This window comes from Cervus canadensis, chromosome 6 (assembly GCF_019320065.1).
Source record: "Cervus canadensis isolate Bull #8, Minnesota chromosome 6, ASM1932006v1, whole genome shotgun sequence".
Classification (NCBI taxonomy): domain Eukaryota; kingdom Metazoa; phylum Chordata; class Mammalia; order Artiodactyla; family Cervidae; genus Cervus; species Cervus canadensis.
Window position 1 is genome coordinate 31239234 of NC_057391.1, and position 15059 is coordinate 31254292.

The 15059-nt window shown below is 40.8% G+C and overlaps 1 protein-coding gene across 1 annotated transcript in view; it reads right to left on the minus strand.

Moving 5' to 3' along the window:
• RASGRP1 (RAS guanyl releasing protein 1) overlaps nt 1–15059 on the minus strand; it is a 75846-nt gene that overhangs the window by 23339 nt on the left and 37448 nt on the right. The window contains exons 3-5 of the mRNA XM_043471426.1: nt 11380–11485; nt 2234–2296; nt 1740–1871 (exon numbers count right to left, since the gene is read on the minus strand). Coding sequence (XP_043327361.1) covers nt 1740–1871; nt 2234–2296; nt 11380–11485 — 301 coding nt within the window. The remainder of the gene's footprint in view (nt 1–1739; nt 1872–2233; nt 2297–11379; nt 11486–15059) is intronic.

The window sequence follows — 15059 nt, forward strand, 5'->3', positions numbered from 1 at the left end:
GGTGACAGCTAGGAAGCCTTGATGGTTCCCATGAGCCTTCTGAATGTGCTGATCTTAATGAGCCTTCTGAATGTGCTGGGTAAAATGTGTTGATCTTAAGGAAGTGGGAAGGACACAGCCCTGGTCACGGTGTCCTGGCCTTCAAGTGCTGGCCCCTTGTGTAGCCCTGTCACATATGTTCTCTCCATGTCTACCATGTGTTCCTTCATCTCATGAGGGTGATGGGGATTCTATCCGGTTGGGAATCTCAAGGTTTGGGGGCAGTTTCCACGCCAGAAGGGCACAGAGGGGAGGTGCTACACTGGGGAATCATGTGTAGGAACACAAGGTCCCTCTGGGCAGACTTGTGGCATTTTCCTCAAATGTCCCCAGGAACTGAAATGACCAAGGAAGCCTAGCTAACTCTAGAGTTGGCCCCACACACATTTTCTTGTAATCAATCCACATATTTCTTTTTCAATTTCCTTCACTAAGGAAGCAAAGAGAAAGATAGCAGGTTGCAGACTCTGTTTCCCAAATGGGAATTCCTGAGAACCTTGTCTCTTGACAAAAGGGTTCTGTGGTCAAATGAGTTTGGGAAATGCTACAAATTCTGCAGCCCCCGTAGCCAAAGAGCATATTACAGACTCTGAGATGCATCGCAAAAGGGAAGTTCAGTTCACTATTTCTCAAGTATATCTGGTCAGGCAACATCCCACTGACTAATTCCTAAAGAACATACTGTGGAAAATATTGGTAGAGGAAAGTCAGCTAGAGGTGTATTGGGACAAGGAAGTCAGGGTTTCCAGACTGTCCCAGGCCCTGTGTGCTGCATTTTAAAAAATGAAGATGTTGCTATTGCAAAACCTTCTTTTATGTTTCACGTTGTTACAGTTCTAAGGAAAGAAGTTCAGAGAGTCCAAACTGTGAAGGAGATTTAAGTGGGACTCTGGCACGTGATTTGGAAATCATTTCTATGTGGCCGTTGCACAAGGCACTAGGGACTCTCACAGTCCAGCTTCTGCTCCGTCACTAACTCGACTAGCTCTGTATCCCCAGACGAGCCAGTCTTGCTGAGCCTCAGTTTCCCAAGATAAAAGCATCTTTAAAATATATTTCAGCACTAGAATTCTATGTCCTAGGGATCTGTATTATTCTAAAATAAAGCAACCACATTATGAAAGCCTTAGCAGACAACGAGTGTACTCTCCTCCCCTGAAATTAGGACAGGCATTCATTTTTTCAGACTGGGACCATCTCATAAATAAGAAATCCCAAGGAACAATATGAAATATTCCTGAGTACTTTTCCACCTCTGCACAGATCTCTTGCAATGTCTCTTGCAGATGTCCATGTATGTTATAAACTGTCTGCAGGATCCATTTTCCAGCAGTGCCTTCCGTATTTGTAAGTTCAGGGTGCCTCCAGGCATTGGCTGCTGAAGAAGCACCAATTTCGTCACTGCACTTTCAGTTTCTTGGGATTTGTATAAATTTTAATCAGCGTCTTGCTACCTGATTTCTTTTTCACTGAGACTTTTTTTCCTGCTCTCAGAGAGAAGCCACATACAGCATTATCACCAGGGACTTCTCTGCTTTCCTGGTACAAGGCAATTCTCTTTGGTAAAGCCACTGAACCTGCCTGAAGGCTTCTTGGGTCGCAGCGGGACACAGCAGAGGTCACAGCAGGACACAGAGGCTTGCTGAGCAGCCTGGGTTGTATTACAGGAGGGAGGTGGTTTCCAAAGACAGGGCACTCACATTTGCGTTGTGTCAATCAGGCGGCGGTGGAGCTCCTCGCCGTTTGCTTTCACCAGTTCCTGAAACTCCTCCATGGTGCTTGCCAAGCTGGTATCCATCTTAAACATGATCCAGAATTCTGTTATCCAGTACCTGCATGGTGGGAGTCACAAAACATAAGCCAAAACTGAAGCCAAGGACTCACATTTTGGTAGGTTCTTCCCCGAGAAGGACTCGGAAAAAGACAGGGGCTGATTTGTCCTGTATTCCTGGAAATACTGACAATATACTTCTCTGTACAGAATATAAGGAGCTGGAGTAGGGGTAGGGGACAGAGAAGAAAACCACCCAGTGACAATCATCTGTGGGCCCTCACACCTGCCCATATCAAATGCTATGCTATGCTAAAGTGAATCATAATCTGAGAAGCCATGACAAAAGATTTTGGCACAACCACTGTGGCTTTTTCATTTCACCCCACCCCACAAAGTCCCAAATGTATGCAGAAACGTTACCTTACAAAATAGCAGATCTTCAGGCAAAGCCCTGGTGAATTCTTTGCCAAGGCATCCTTATAGGTAGGGCTGTGGTTAAGGGAAATGGAAGCCTCTGTTATAAAAACCAAGCAACTTCTTATCTTTGGAAGATTTGCTAAAACTGCCCTCCCCCAGCCCTCCTAAAATTTTAATTAAAATGTTTTCTTACGTCTCTGGACCTAGGATAAAACCAACTTGATGGATGTATCTATATGCTTATTATCACCTAGAAGGGCGAAGATTGTGACTTTATCTAGCCCATGCTGAAGTGGCTTATAGAAGAATGCCACAGCATCTCCTCTACAGAAGGAGGAAGTCACCAGCACAGCAAGGCCCCAGGAAAATGATCTGTAAGAAGTGAAGAGGGGCCTCTGCCCACATCCAAGACTAGGAGTCTAGTCTGCCAGAGAAAACAAGCTAAAAAGAAGAGCCCCTTTTCTTTCCAGCAACTGATTTAAAACAAAAAACACCCTATGCAGTGAATTAGAAGAAAAGCAAGGGATAAATATTCAGATATATTATAATGATAATTCATGCAATAATAGGAAAATGATAATATATGCATAGAGGGTGTCAGCAGACTGATCTTACAGGTTGTAATGCAAGTCAGAAAAAGTCATGTGAATGACCCAAATACAGTTGGAGAGCATGTGAAGGATCAATATCATTGGGAATATTCCACAAGAATGATGCCATCCTAAGAACATGAAAGAACAGCAAAGGTCCACCAAGTTCACATGTCTCTAGCAATGTATGGAAAGAATACACGTTTATTGCAAAGGTCAAAGAAATGCAAAATCCAATCCAGTGATGAAGCTGTGTGGTTGTACTCTGTTTTGTCAACATACTGAGGAATACTGTGCGGGCTGTGTGCTATACAAGCCACTGCCCTCTTTCTCCTCTTAAAAACCACCCAGAACTCTGTGAATTCCAGCAGGTCCCTGAGAGGACTCCACTGAGCAGCCAGCAGATGTCTCAGTTACCCGGGCTGAGCAGCCTTCATTCACTGGGCGTGCATGTTCTAACCCCCGCAAAACACAGGTGTAGATACAGTAAAGTAAGAGACAGTCCAAAGCTTATTATTGACTTTTCTTTTAATTAGGAAGGAGTTTGTGTATTTTTAAATCTCTCATATTGCAGTATTTAAGAGCATATTAAAATGATGATAGCTGTGAAACTTCTATTTGGAATATATAATTAAGGCTTTACACTTAAATTTTAAATTCAAACCTTACTAAGTTTATGCATAGCTTTGAAACACCTAAGATGTCAGCTTTACTGTTTACAATTTTAATCTACTGAAGTTACAAGCCTGTTTAGAATTCAAAAAGGTCCTTGAAATAGTTTAAAAATCTAAAATATAAAATTCATAATTATATAAATATATACATATCAATAATTACTTTAAATGTAAATGGTATAAATGTTTCAAACAAAAGACACAGAGTGGCTGAATGAATACAAAAGCAAGATCCATATATATGCTGCCTACAAGAGATGCACTTCAGAATCAGACTGAAAGTGAGGGGATGAAAAAAGGTATTCCATGCAAATGGAAATTAAAAGAAAGCCATGGTAGTGATACTTATATTAAACTTTAAAATGAAGACTGTAACAAGAGACAGGAGGACATTACAGAGTAACCAAGGGGTCAGTCCAAGAAGAGGATATAATAAATAAAAATTAATAATAAATAATAAATAAAATAAAATTGTAAACATATATGCACCAAACATAAGAGCACCTAAACATACACAGAAAATGTTAACAGACACAAAGCAAGAAATTGACAATAAAACAATAGTAATAGGGGATTTTAACACCCTTATATCAATGAACATCATCCAACAAAAAAATCAGTAAGGAAACACTGGCCTTAAGTGAAACATTAGCATAGATGCGCTAAGATATATAGAGAATATTCCATCTAAAAGCAGCAGAATACATACATTTTTCAAGTGCAAATGGAACATTCTCCAGGATAGATCACAGGCTAGGCCACAAAATGAATCTCAGTAAATTTAAGAAAACTGAAAACATACCCAGCATTTTTTCTGACTACAATGCTATAAGATTAGAAATCAGCTATAGGAAAAAAAACAAAACAAAAAAAAACCCAACAAAACCACTCAAAAATCACAAATGTGTGGAGACTAAAAATATGCTACTATACAACCAATGGATCACTGAAGAAATCAAGGAACAAATCAAAAAATACCTGGAGACAAATGGAAACAAAACCACAAAATCTACGGGATGCAGCAAAAGCAGTTCCCAGAAGGAAGTTTATAGTGACACAAGCTCATCTTAGGAAACAAACAAGCAAAAATCTCAAATAAACTACCTAACCTTAAACCTAAACGAACAAGAGAAAAACAAACACAACCCAGTTAGTAGAAGGAAAGAAATTATAAAGATCAGCAGAAATAAATGAAACAGACTAAAAACAATAGGAAAGATCAATGAAACCAAGAGCTGTTTTTTGGCAAAGATAAAATTGGTAAACCTTTCTAGACTCAAAAAAAATGGAGAGGGCCCAAATCAATAAAATCAGAGATGAAAAAGAAATTACAACAAGCACCAGAGAAATGCAAAAGATCATAAGAGATTACTACTACATGACAATAAAATTGACAACTTAGAAGAAATGTACAAATTCCGAGAAATGTACAATTTCCCAGGACAGAATCAAGAAGAAATAGAAAATATGAGCAGACCAATTACCAATAAAACTGAATCAGTAATTTAAAACAATACAATGAACAAAAGTTCAGAACCAGATGGCTTTACAGGTGAATTCTACCAAATATTGAGAAAAGAGTGAACACCTATCCTTCTCAAATATTCTAAAAAATTGCAGAGGAAGGAATACTTCCTAACTCATTATATGAGGCCAGCACCACCCTGATACCAAAATCAGACAAAGAGTTCACAGAAAAAGAAAATTACAGGGAGGGGGGATCGGGATGGGGAATAAGTGTAAATCTATGGCTGATTCATATCAATGTATGACAAAACCCACTGAAATGTTGTGAAGTAATTAGCCTCCAACTAATAAAAAAATTAAAAAAAAAAAAAAAGAAAATTACAGGCCAACACACTGATAAAAATATGATGAACACAGATGAAAAAAATCCTCAACAAACATTAGAAAATCAAATTCAACAGTATATTAAAAGAATTATATATGACGATTAATGTGAATTTATCCAGTGGGTGCAAAGATAATTCAATCTCCACAAATCAGTCAGTGGGATATACCCTGTTGACAAATTGAAGAATAAAAATCATATGATCATCTCAATGGATGCAGAAAAAATATTTGAGAAAATTCAACATCCTTTTATGATAAAAACTCTCCACAATGTGAGTAATGAAGGAACATACCTCAACATATATGCCATATATGACAAGTCCGTAGCTAACATCATACTCAATGGCTGAAGAACTTAAAGCATTTCCTCTAAGATCAGTAACAAGACAAAAGATGCTCACTCTCACCACTTTTATTCAACATGGTATTAGAATCCAGCCACAGCAATCAGACAGTAAGAAGAAATAAAAGAAATCCAACTTGGAAAGGAAGAATTTAAAACTGTCACTGTTTGAAGATGACATAATACTATACATAGAAAAGCCTAAAGATGCCACCAAAAACTACTAAAGCTCATCAATAAATTTGGTAAAGGTGCAGGGTACAAAATTAATATATAGAAATCTGTTGAATTTCTATATACTAACAAGGAACTATCAGAAAGAGAAATTAAGAAAACAATATCATTTATAATCACATAAAAGATGAATAAAATACCTAGGAATAAATCTAACTATAGAGGTAAAAGACTCATATTCAGAAAACTTTAAGACACTGATGAAGAAAATTGAAGATGACGGAAAGGGATACTTATGTTCATGGATTAGAAGAATGTTGTTATGATGACCATACTACCCAAGTCTGTCTACAGATTCAATGTAATTCTTATCAAAATACAAATGGCATTTTTCACAGAATTAAAACAAATAACTCTAGAATTTCTATGGAAACACAAAAGACCCTGAACAGCCCAAACAATCTTGAGAAAGAACAACACAGGGGAGTTATCATGCTCCCTGACTTCAGACATACTACAAAGCTACAGTCATCAAAACAGTATAGTATTGGTATAAAAACAAACGTGTAAATCAATGGAACAGAAAAAACAACCCAGAAAATAACTTTGAAATTTACAGTCAATTAATCTAAAACAAAGGAGGCAGGAATATACAATGGAGAAAAGACAGTCTCTTCAATATATGTTACTGGGGAAACTGGACAGCTCCATGTGAAAGCATCAAACTGCACTATGCAGTCACACCATGCACAAAAATAAATTCAAAACTGATTAAGAACTTAAAGGCCCCAAAACCATAGAACCTATAGAGAAAAACATAGGAAGTATGCTCTTTGGATATGTCTCCTCAGGCAAGGAAAACAAAAGCAAAAATAAACTAGTGGGATTATATCAAACTAAAAAGCTTTTGCAAAATGAAGGAAACTATCAACAAAAAGAAAAGGCCACCTACTAAATGATGGAAATATTTGCAAACAATATGTCCAATAAAGGGTTAATATCCAAAATATACAAATAACTCATACAACATTTAAAAAAAACCTGACTAACAAACAGGCAGAGCATCTGAATAGACATTTTTCCAAGAAGACATACAAATGGCCAACAGGCACATGAAAAGATGCTCAACATCATTAATCATCAGGAAAATGCAAATCAAAACCACAGAGAGATCAACTCATACCTGTCAGAATGGCTATTATAAAAAAGACGGCAGATGACAAGTGTTGCTGAAGATGTGTAGAAAACGAAACCCTTGTGCCCTGCTAGTAAGAATATAAATTGGTGCAGCCACTATGGAAAACAGTAAATAGGTTCCTTAAAAAAGTTAAAGATAGAACTCCTGGGTATTTATCTGAAGAGAACAAAAACATTAATGAGAAGAGATATATGGAGCCCTGTGTTCAATGAAGCATTAATTACAATAGCGAAAGTATGGAAGTAAACTAAGTGTTCATCAAGAGACGAATGAATAAAGAATACTTGGTGTACACAAACACACAATGGAATATTACCCAGCCATAAAAAAGAACAAAATTTTGCCATGTGCAACAACATGGATGGACCCAGAGGGCACACACTAAGTGAAAACAGTAAGAAAGAAAAATACTGTACTTCATTTATACAAAGGATCTAAAAACACTAAACAAATGAATATAATGAAAACAGAGTTATGTGTACAGAGAACAAACAGGTGTTTGCCAGAGGGGAGGAAAGAAATAAGTGAAGGAGATTAAGAGGTACAAACTTTCGTTTGTAAAAATAAATGAGTCACGGGTATGAAATGCACTGTATGGGGAATACAGGCAATAATTATACAGTATCTTTGTATGATGACATGTCATAACTAGACTTATTGTGGTGATCATTTTGAAATGTACGTGCGCATGTTAGTTGCATTGTATCCGACTCTTTTAGACTCCAGGGACTATAGCCTGCAAGGCTCCTCTATCCATGGAATTCTCAAGGCAAGAGTACTGGAGTGGGTTGCCGTTGTCTTCTCCAGGGGATCTTCCCGACCCAGGAATCCAACTGACATCTCCTGCATTGCAGGTGGGTGCTTTACCATCTGAGCCATATCAAATCACTGTTATGTGACAGGAACTAACATAATGTCATAGGTCAATGATACTTCAAAAACAAACAAATAAACAAAGAAAAAGAAATCAGATTTGTGGTTACCAGAGGTAGGCGGTGGAAAAAGGGAGGAATGTATGAAGGCAGTCAAAAGGTACAAACTTCCTGTTATAAGACTAATAAGTACTAGAGATGTAATGTACAACATGATAAATATAATTAACACTGCTCTATAGTATACGTGAAAGTTGCTAAGAGGATAAACTCTAAGTTATCATCACAATAAAACTTTTATCTATTTTCAATTTTGTGTCTATTTTCAATTTTGTATTTTGAGATGACAGATGTTCACTAAACTTGCGAATCATGCTTCAAACCTTAAACTTTTATAGTGCTTTAAGTCAACTTTATCTTAAAAAAAGAAACCTGGAATAAAAAATAAAATCCAAGTTGCAGTTTAAAACCATTGCAAGTATTTAATTAATGGCATTATTTTAATTAACCAAACATTTTTAAAAGTCCCTTACAAGTGCTTAGAGGGACACTCTAGACCTATGGAAAGAACAAGAAGATTTGCAAGCTAAACTTGGACCCCTAAAGAAAAACTATGACTGTGAAATTTGTACTTTTCATAAAATGAGTTTAACGTAAAAAAAACCTAACTTTTGATAGACTTACTGTTTATAAAATCTATCCGTAAGGGCATGAAAACCAAACAGAAACACGAAACATAAAACCACACACACATACACACATCAACAAATAAGCCCAGGTCAATTTCCTGAAGTGAATGGGTGCACAGGGGCTGCTGCAGCGTTTGCGGCAAGGTCTGTGAACCCCGTCGCTCTTCATCTAAGGGCCAAGCCTGTGGGCACACAGAACATCACTCAGGAGGGCAGAGCCTCCCAAGGTCACAAAGACCGCGCCATATGGAGGCCACCTGAGCGAGGCAGGCCCTGCTTCTCACTTGAGGAGATGGAGCAAGCAGCAGCACGTGCAGGCCGGGACCGAGGCTCAGGCGTCTGCAGGGGCAACCGTCATTGTTCGCTGGAAGCTTCAGGTGCCGCATCTTCACAGGCAGTGCTGTGGCAACAAAGTACCAGCACAGTTCTGACTGTGCTTTTCAGGCATCCAAACTATTCAAGGCACGTTGTTACATTTTTCTCTCTCAACCATGGAAAAACACCAATAAAAACTGTGTTCTCCAAGGACTAATTTGTACCTGGGGGTACCCGTCTTGTCACCCCACTGGGTACCTGCCCCCACTGTGGACCCAGGGTCCTCCTCCCTGCCATCCTCCCTTCCAATAAAAAGGACCCACTCCAGCCTGGTGTGTTGAGAAGCATGGCACGGAGGGGAGAGGGCTTCTGAGAGAGCTGAGGACGGAGCAGGCAGGGCACACTGGGTCAGCTGAGGGGCTACCACCCCCCTCCATCTGCAGAGGCTCTGAAGCATGGTCTCCTTCACTTAGGGAAGGAACTGCAGGGCTGGACGATAAAGGAGGAGCTGGCTGTGCAGATGAGCAGCCCCGCATGGGACAGAGACCGAGGAGAGAGACTCTGGGGCCCCAACGAAGGCAGAGGCATGGGAATGGAACGGAGAGAAGAGCTAAGAGTCATTTCTGAAGCAGGAACCCTGGGATTAGGTGACTGGCTCTGTGGGAGGTAAAAGGCAGACAGGATTATGAGGGCTTTGAAGTTGTTGCTTTAGGCCATCAGATGGGCAACGACACCATGAACTGAAATTGAAAATGAAAATACAGGTGTCAAAGCAGAACTAACGGGGTAGTAGGAGTGGAGGTGGTGAGTTAGGTTTTGAGTAAATTAAGACTGAAGTGTCTATAGGACAAAGCAGTCCAAACATTTCTTAAAAAAAATGGTTTGAGTTAAGAGAAATATGGACTTGAAGCTCATCAGAGGAATGGTGGTGGAAATCCTGGTGAGAAATCACCCAGGGAAAGTACACAGAGAAGAAAACCAGGATGCTGTCCCATTTTGAAGAGGTTCCCAAAGAAAAGGCTGGATGGAGAGCTGGAGGCGGGTGTCCCAGGAGAAGGGAGACCCAGGAAGGTGCAGTCCAGAGCTGTGGAAGGAGTCTGGAGAGGCGGGGTGCGGTCAACAATGCTTCTACAGGGAGGTCGCTATAAACAAGGATGGAAAATAAGCTACTGGGCTTGACAACCAGGAGGTCACTGGTGACATCAGAGGAAAGTCTGAGTACAGGGGTGGAGGCCACAGTCGGGTGAAGGAGTAAGTGGGAGTTGAGAGATGGGAGATAGTGAGCGTGGACTATTTTAAGAAGTTTGTGCATCACATTTCTAACCCTAACAACGGAATGAAGGGGAGGCACGGTTGAGAGTTTATTTTTAGGTTAGGGAGATGTGAATGAGTTTTAGACTGAGGGGCAGGTGCCACTGAAGACGCAGGGTTTAAAAGGACAGGAAAGGGGACTCCGGGTCCATAGTGGGGGCAGGTACCCAGTGGGGTGACGAGACGGGTACCCCAGGTACAAATTAGTCCTTGGAGAACACAGTTTTTTCTTTGCGTATTTACTGACACTATTGAGAACTGCTGGTACATGGAGTTCTACTACGGTTTTAGAACACTCTGTAGATTAGACATCCATTTATTACCTGTACCTTTCATCACGTGGACGCCTCCCAAGGCCACTGAAATGCCACTGAAAACACCTTCTTCTCTGAGTGTTTATAAGGAGACTTAGGGAATAGATTCAGTCCTGATGGCTTTTACGCTTCTGTTTAGTGCCATGAGATGAAAAGGGAAGGCTGGGGAGAGCGGTAAAGGGTTAGAGGAGCTACACAGCGTGACTCAGTGCCCAGGACCTGAGCTTCAAGGTGCTAAACGGTCTCACCCCACCCACAGCCCACGGGGTCATCAGGCATCAGAAAGACAGAGAAAGCAGCGCCACCCCACTCAATTTACACCCCAAAGAGGGTCAGAATCCAGCAGGGTTTGCTTGGCACAGTCAGTGCCTCCGTCTAAAGCAGAAAGGCACCAGCTGCCCTGGTGTCAGGAAGCTCTCTTCAAAACCTGGGAAGGTTGAAGAATTAGACAGGAAAGCCAGAATGCAGCACCCTTGTCAATTTGCATGCGATGAATATGAATTTTGATTAATCTACAGGAAAAGTATTTTTCACTAGCAAGAGTGAACGAAGAACACTGTGTCTGCATGTTGATCTCTTTGACCTCTTCCCAGAAAAATCAGCATCAAAAACTCTGCCTTGTCCAACAGAAGACACACACACACACACAACACATATCCATAGACACGCATGCCATTCCCTGAAAGGACACGTGAACCCATTAACCACTCAGGGTCATGCCATACCAACCAAAGTGAAAGCATCATTCAAATTTCAAGATGCTTCTGAATCAATCCTATTTGCAGACTGCCGCCAGGCACTGTGCTAAAGGATATAGAGTGATGACTTTTTGGAGCAGTTCAGCAGAGGAAATGAGAATTCGGTGCATGGTCAGCATGACTTGCAACAGCTGGTTACTTCGACACAGGTTTCCGTCTGCATCTGAAAACATAAAGAGCAGCATCTGAGCAAGGCCCCCAAGAGGAATTAGTTACCTGACGGCACACCTGCCAACTCCCATCACACAGTGGGGAGACCAGAGCGCGGGCTCTGCAGGCACAGTGCCTCCTCCTTGGCCTTTGGCACTGCACACCCCTCCCTTCTTTGCTTTTCTTACCCTCTTGCTGCATACTCCCCTTCCCCAAATGCCTGTTTTGATGCTTGTTAATCACCCAGCCAGAAGGTGGTAGGATCGTGGGGAAGTGGTACCATTTGCATAAGTACACGTGAGTCTGTTGAAAGCAGGAGCAGATCCGGGTTTCGAGGCTCCCAAAGGGCATATGGTGGGGGGAGGGAGAAGTTCCTTCTAGGATCCCAGTGAAACGAGTTACAGTCTTAATAGATCACAGTGAAAATACCTTGCTTTTGTAAACTGCACAAAAACATATGACCATATGAATACATTTCTAGGCCCATGATCTTGGAAGGACTCATGTCAGTGAGGGGACCTAAAATGCAAGTCTCCCTAGTTTCACGGGCAATGCATCCCTGAATGGGCATAAAGGAGGAAGACTATGGGCAAATGTGACCTCGGAAGATTATGGATGGGTTTACAAGTACCTATGATGATTTGTATCAAAGACCATGGTTAGCTTCTTAATTGGGTTTCCAAATCCCACTGGTACCAGATAACAAGATTTTTTCCATACACTGGCAATAGGTATAAAGATTCCCCCTAGAGCGGTTTTCAAAATCTTTTAACACTTGTGGCAGAAAGCGTTAGGGGCTGGTTGTTCACAGACATCTATTCTCTGTCTTTCACCACGGACTGCATCACCAGGTTCCCTTGCCAGTTAGTTTACAGTTGGGTTCAGACATTGGGAAGCATCAGCAAGAGATGGGAGGAGAGGGAAGTCGGGATATTTTTCTCCTTCCCTCTCTGCTTTGGTACCACTTTCCTGACAGCTGCTACAGGTCTTTTTGATAAATGATTACACTGCTTGGCCCCTCTTTCAGGGCTCCAGCTCTCACTGGGATCTGAAACTATTCCTCTCCCTTGACTCTTTAGTCCTAAGGATGGTAGCAACCTTTGGCTGTTGACAGTCTCTGGGTATCTGGGTACAGTATCTCAACTCCACTCTCTGTAAGTAGTGACCCTTCATTAAAGTGTCTTCACTTAAACCATGTGAATTCTGTTCCCTCTTGGGAACTTTAATGATTCAGTGGAAAATGTCAAATTAAAGAACATACATGAATTGTTTTCTTTTAATCATTTTTTGCTCTTTAAAGCATACTATACAAAAGGGGCTGTCACTTTCGTTCTTTCTAAGTGTACCAAATCGTAAGTGAAGGACACAGTCCATCTGGGCTCAGAATTCAGAAGTCCTGGCTCATCCTCAAATGATGACCTAAAGTCATAGTTCATTAACTACTTGCAGAAACGTAAGGAACCCTGACGAGATCACTCCCCTTCCCCTCACCAAATCCACCAGTTCACCTGCATTCTGTTACTCTTATTTCTTGCCTTCCTCTGTTACCATGGAAAGCACTTCAGAAGCCAGTGCCTCCACTGAGCTCTGAGGGTCTTTTTCTTAAGGACAATGACACCATCTTTGTCCACTTTCTCTCCTCCAATATCAAATTTTCTCTCTCCTGGTTTACTTCCATTGGCATTTAAATATGCACCAGAACCTCCTATTTAAAACAAAATGAAGTAAAGCAAAACCTGAAACCCTTGTCCTCTCTAGCCATCTCTCAGTTTTGCTCCCCCTTTCAGTAAAACTTCACTGTTATCTATGTCTCATCTCCCATCCCCGTTCAACCATTCCATTTTTGACTTCTACGTCCATTATCCCACTAAATCTTTTATTTTCAAGGTCACTGATCAGGTCCATATTGCTAGATCCAAGAGTTCATTCCTCTGTCCTCATCTTACTTTATGACTCAAGCTGCATTCAACCCAACTCAACCCAAGCTGACAACTCTCTCCTCCTTCCCGGAACACTTTCTCCTCTTGGCCTCCTCAGCATCACACTCGCTCAGCTTCTCCCTGTGGCTCTTGTTCTGTCTCCTAATCCTTTGCTGAGCTCTTAAATGTCACCATGCTGTGGCTTAGTCCTCCCACTTCTTTTTCTTTTCTAACAATTTTTAAAAGTTAAAACTTAAGTTTTAACTTTAAAAAATTAATTTATTTCAGCAGGGAAGTTCATCTATAGTCCTTTGGGCTAAAATACCACTGATATGCTCGTGACTGCCCAACAGACATCTTCAGCCTTACTTGGTGAATCCATACAGATGTCTAATTTCAGACTTCACTCGTCCAAGCAAAATTCTTGACCTCTCCCTCGTCCAGTTCACGTCTCTTCAATTCTTCCTCATCTCAAGAAATGGCACCACAGTCAGCATTTCACATACCCAAACAGAAAACCTAGGGGTTACCCTTTATTTCTCATTTTTCCTCCTATCCAATCCATTAGTGAGCCTTGATTCTACTTTCAAAATATGTCTCAAACCTCTCCATGTTCCCCCATCCTTGCCACCATTCTAGTTGTAATCATCACCATGGAGACCTATTTGACCTCCCTGTTTTCACTCTTATCCACCTACCCACCATCTGTTTTCCATGAAGCAGCCATGAGTGAGCTCCTAAAACTCACAAATCAGGGCATGTGCTTCAGTGGAGCCCATTACACTTGAAATAAAGCACCGACTACTGACTATAGCCCACAGAGCTCTCTCCATTCTGGTTCCTTCCAGTCTTTCATTTCATTTCATACCATATTACTCTCCTCCATACTCCTGCCTATTCCACAAACGCTCCAAGCTTATTCCTACTTTGCATGTGTTCTTTCCTTCAATGTGGCCTTTCTTCCCATGGACCATTCACATCATTTACGTCTCAGTTTCAATGTCATGTCCTCAGAATGGTGATCCTTAAACTACCTCTGTAGCCATGATCCTGCCTGAGTTTCTTCATAGCACTTACCAATGATCTGAAGTTATCTTTTTTATGTGATCTGACCTTGTCTGTTTTTTCTACAACCGTATCTCTAGGGTCCAGAACAGTGCTGATACAAGCAGTTACTCATTAAACATTTACAGAGTGAGTGAGTGAGTGAACTATACCAAATAGGAGACCCCTTAACTTTTCATGTTTCTTTGGATATTGTGTTTGCTTTTTTCATTAGCTATTTAATTAATGATATTTAATTGTTGCTGTTATTCAGTTGCTAAGTTGTGTTCAACCTTTTTGCAACCCCAAGGACTGTAGCTCACCAGGCTCCTCTGTCCATGGGATTTCCCAGGCAAGAATACTGGAGTGGGTTGCCATTTCCTTCTCCAGGGAATACACCCAACCCAGAGATCTAACCCGCTTCTCCTGCTTAACAGGCAGAATTCTTTACCACTGAGCCACCTGGGAATCCCCAATGATATATAATATATACATTTATTTTCTTCTTGGCCACAGCTTATAAAGTTACAATTAACAAAGTTATAACTTGATAAATCATTTTTAAGAAGTATTTATCTAGCCTGTTATAGTTTTGTAAATCTTTCATTACTTATTCTAAACTTA